Source organism: Talpa europaea (genome assembly GCF_964194135.1).
Source record: "Talpa europaea genome assembly, chromosome: 4".
In the NCBI taxonomy this organism is placed as follows: Eukaryota; Metazoa; Chordata; class Mammalia; order Eulipotyphla; family Talpidae; genus Talpa; species Talpa europaea.
The window spans coordinates 107,929,236-107,933,342 of NC_140070.1; the positions used below are offsets into that span (position 1 = coordinate 107,929,236).

A 4,107-nucleotide genomic window follows, 5' to 3' on the forward strand; every position below is an offset into this window, starting at 1 on the left:
GCAGTTCCAGAGGCTAAACCTGTTCCATTGAATTGTCCTCTTTATTCTCTCCCCATTGGTGTGCAAACAGAACCAGGGCAGTGCTACTCTTAAAAAATAACAAAATGTTTTATACACATTTCTGTATATACAACTGAACAACATATTACATGTCCCTTTTGCACAGCAAAAGATATAAACATTCAGCTCTGAGAACACAGTTAATGTACAAAATAAAAGATGTCAAAAATGCTTCACAACAGTGCAAAAATATTTCACACAGTATCATGGAGGAGAGCTTTTGAGCAGGAGGAAGGTGTGTTTCTAAAGGCAAACTCCTTTAACTGTAAACAAAATGCAACTTTCTTTCATCCCCCACCACAAACAGTTATTTGAGGAATTTGGCAGAATTTCAAGGGTCTGACTCTGAGGTAAACAACCCAAGTTCTTGCACCAAAAAATTGGGAACAAGGAGGTGGCATCAAAGCCTCAAACATTGTGAGAGCAAATTCTTGTTTTAAATGACAGGTAAATGACAATGTTAGACCCTCCTAGTTAGGGGGATTTGGGGAGGAAGTTAACCCCTCCTACTCAGGCCCCAGCTGCCCCAAACAGGAAACCTCAGGCCTGCGGGTCTCCACTCACTCCAGCGGGCCCTTCCCTTGCCGCCTACTTAAGAGGGTTACCTCCCTCTCCTGAGTTCCCCGCCCCCTCGAGCATCTCCCCATACTTCATGCGAAACCTGAGTCCCACTTCAAGCAGAGCCAAATGCGTTGACTGGGGAGAGGCTGGGGAAACCTTTGGCCTCCTGTGTCCCATTCTCCCTTTCTCGAGAGGCGGAGAGGGAGGTTGTGGAGATGATGAGTGGGGAGTCACGGTAGGGCGCCAAGGGCGCGCAGGGGGTTGCTCAGAGCTCAACCGGTGGGGGGTTCTTCTGGGTCGGCGCTGTTGGCCGGACCCGACCGGTCCCCGGTAGAGGAGGCCTCAGGGCCCCCGCCTTCGATGGAGCTCTCGCTCCCCGTGCTCTCGCCAGACAACAGGCGAGTCACCCGCAAGTCGGCCTGCAGGCTGCGCACATCGTTGCCAAAGCTGAGCTCGCCCAGGTCGCTGATAAGCTGCGACAGTTCGGCCTTCATGTCAGAGGCGCTGCCCAAGAGCAGAGGCGGCGGCCCAGCCCCGGGTCCCAGCGAGACCCCGCCGCCCCCCAGCGCCTCCTCGCGGCCACTCTCCAGCGTGTCTAACAAGTCCCCGCATTCGAAGTGCATGGCCACTACCAGCGCTCGCTGCGCCTCTGCGTCCTCCGCCGCCGCCGGGTCCTCCACCCCCGCGTGGCCATCTTCTTCTTCCTCTTCCTCCTCCAGGCAGCCCTCGGTGTGCTCGTCTCCCTCCTCCTGCAGCTCCTGCTCCTGCTGTTCTCCGAGCAGGTCCTCGGTGATGGAGCCGAGCTTGGGCGCGCTGCGGCTGCGCTCCACCGGCGGCTTGTAGCAGCAGGGTCCGTGCAGGAGCAGCTTGCGCAGCGGCACTAGCGGGATAGTGTGCGCGCCCACCAATTCCTGCTGCTGGTGACGCGCGTCGTCCCGCCGCTTGAGCCGTTTAAATTCCGCCAGTGCGTTGGCCGACGTCTGGTACAGCAGCAGGGCCATGGCCTGGGCCTTCTCGGGCTTAGACACCAGCACCGCGTGGCAGCGCAGCATTACTGCCTTGTGCTTCAGCTCGTGCCGGTACACCCAGGCGAAGACCTTGGGTAACCGCGCGTCCGCCACGCAGTAGGTAACGCGATGCAGTAGGTAGAGGTGGCCCGGGCGGCGCAGGGCGCGCTCCTCCGCGTGCACCATGCGGATACCCTGCGCACTCACAGTCAGTTTCATCTTGGTGCCCTGACGGCCCGCCTCGCTCTTGCTCCAAATCTTGCCCACCGCTAGGTCGGTGCAGCCGTCACCGCGCGCCTGGATGGTGGTGGCATTGCCCAGGTAGAGCACGGTGTAAGTGGGGTCCTCGCTGGTGATGTGTAGCTTCTTGCGCTTGGAGCGGAACATGCTGCCCACCCGGCTGAGCGCGCCTTCGGGGCACGCCCGCGCCAGCGAACTGAGCGCGGAGTAGTGCAGGCTCACCGCGTAGCCCTTGGGCTTGGACGCCTGCCGCGGCGGCGCCTCGGCCAGCAGCTCGAACTTGTGTTTCTTCCACGGCAGCATCTCCGGAGGGCGCCCCGGCGCAGCTGGGCGGCGGCGGAGCGCGGGGTGCGAGCCCGCTGAGCCACCCGCCGCGGCTGGGCTCGGCCCGGCAATTCCGAAAAATAAAACTCTGCTGAGAGTAGCGCAGTCGTTGGGAGTGGGGGTGGGAGAGTATAGCGCTCGGGAACCCCACAGAGGTAGGGGTAGAGTTTTTTAAAGAGAAGGAAATAGGAAATATTCTGCAGGGGGGGGGGGAGCGGTGGGGGGGGGCGGGGAGGGCACACACAGATTTACCCCAGCCTGGTAAAGGACGAGGGCGGAATCTCAGGCAAGCAAAACAAGAGAAAGACCGCACGAGAGTGGGGCGGAAAATGTCTTTAAAAAGAGAGATGCGCGCGTGCAAATAAATAGAAGCCCCTGTAAAAGCTGCCGGGATGGTGCGAGAATCTGCAGGAAAACCTCGGGAATGTCGAGAGGGTCCTCCCCCCTGCCCCCCTCCTCTCTCTCTCTCTCTCTCTCTCTCTCTCTCTCTCTCTCTCTCACACACACACACACACACACACACACACACACACACACACACTCACTCCCTCCCTCCCTCCCCCAGGGCCAGCGCCAGAAATCGCGGAAACTCAACGGCGAGTGTGCCCAGGGGCCGGAGCTCCCCACCCCAGGGGGTGCTGGAAACGAGCTGGACTGGTCTCAGATCAGCAGCTTGCCCCAAGTGCGATCAAAAGGTGGGTCGGGCTGGCGGCGGCAGGCCCCGCGCAGCAACCGCGCCGTGGCTCACTGCATCTTCGCGCCGGCCGGACGCCGGGGATTCGGGCTCCGCCGGCTCACTGTCCCGGCTGGCTCGGTCCGGGCGGCGCGGGGCTCCGAGGACGGGGCGCGCCCATCGTGGGCTCCAGAGACGGCCGCTACTTCATTGCTTCCCTCCCGGTGTGGTGTCCAACTCCGCTCCCGGGCTCCCCTCGGTCAGCCGCCCTCCTTGGTAGCGCGCCCCCTCCGGTGCTGCGAGAGGTGGCCGGCCGGCCAGCCTCACATCCTTGCCGTCCGGGAGGAAGACCTCGGGTAAATATAGGCCGGCACAAACCATTCGCGGCGCAGGGACGGGGGAGGAGCAGAGAAGAGGATCCGTCTCGAGCTTGGACGCCCGGCGGGTTCCTGGTCTCTTAAAGGGACCTAGTTGCAGCCATTGGTGGAGTTAATGCGAAAACAGGCCCAATCAGGCAGTTCATCCCGAATTTACCACCCTGTCTTTTATCTGCAGAAATCACCAAGACCTGGGGTTACCCGGCAGGAAAGGCAACTCCACCCCCAAGCTGAATTGCAACTCACTGAATGTCTCCACCAGAAACTTCTGGTGGATGCGATGGAAGGTGGGATTTTCAACTACAGTTTTCTTTGCAAAAATGGTTGGGGACATACTGGTTTTTCCCCTGCGTGACCGTTCTCTGGGGATGACTGGATGCTGTTGACATTTTTTTTCCAGGATTTTATTCTATTAAAAAAAAAAAAAAAGAAAGGGCGAAGAAAACGCCAAGACACATCATTACCTTGGAACTCTTTCTCCTCAGTTACGCAACAGATGGTGAAAAGTGAGGAGTGGTATGGCATGATGGGACTGAACAACAGAGGAGGTAACTAAGGTGCTTCCCTGTCTTCACTGTCCCCCGCCACCACCACCACCTCCCATGGTCAGCTCTCCATGTAGAGCAGATTCTGAGAAACATACAGTTTCTAAGTCTTGTGTAAGGTTAGAATTCAGTTTACTTTGGCAGACAGTCATTCCGTTGTCAACTAGCCATTTTATCGTTGACATTTATTGTATCATTTTGAATGAAAATTCACAGAAAAAAGTTGACTTTTTTTTTTGTTTGAGTGTCAAATAATGCCTGACCACCCTCCACTTACAATGATAATCACATTTTATGCTTTTTTCATGTGCTAGCTGGAC

General features: G+C 57.6%; 1 protein-coding gene across 1 annotated transcript; it reads right to left on the reverse strand.

Annotated features, from left to right (window-relative positions):
• Positions 1-893: 893 nt before the first annotated feature.
• On the reverse strand, positions 894-2,171 carry FAM43A (family with sequence similarity 43 member A; the record flags this gene model as incomplete). The annotated part of the gene is made up of 1 exon (XM_084231568.1): positions 894-2,171. The coding sequence occupies one exon, from the start codon at positions 2,169-2,171 to the stop codon at positions 894-896; it is 1,278 nt and encodes a 425-aa protein (XP_084087694.1).
• Between the last annotated feature and the right edge of the window lie 1,936 nt (positions 2,172-4,107).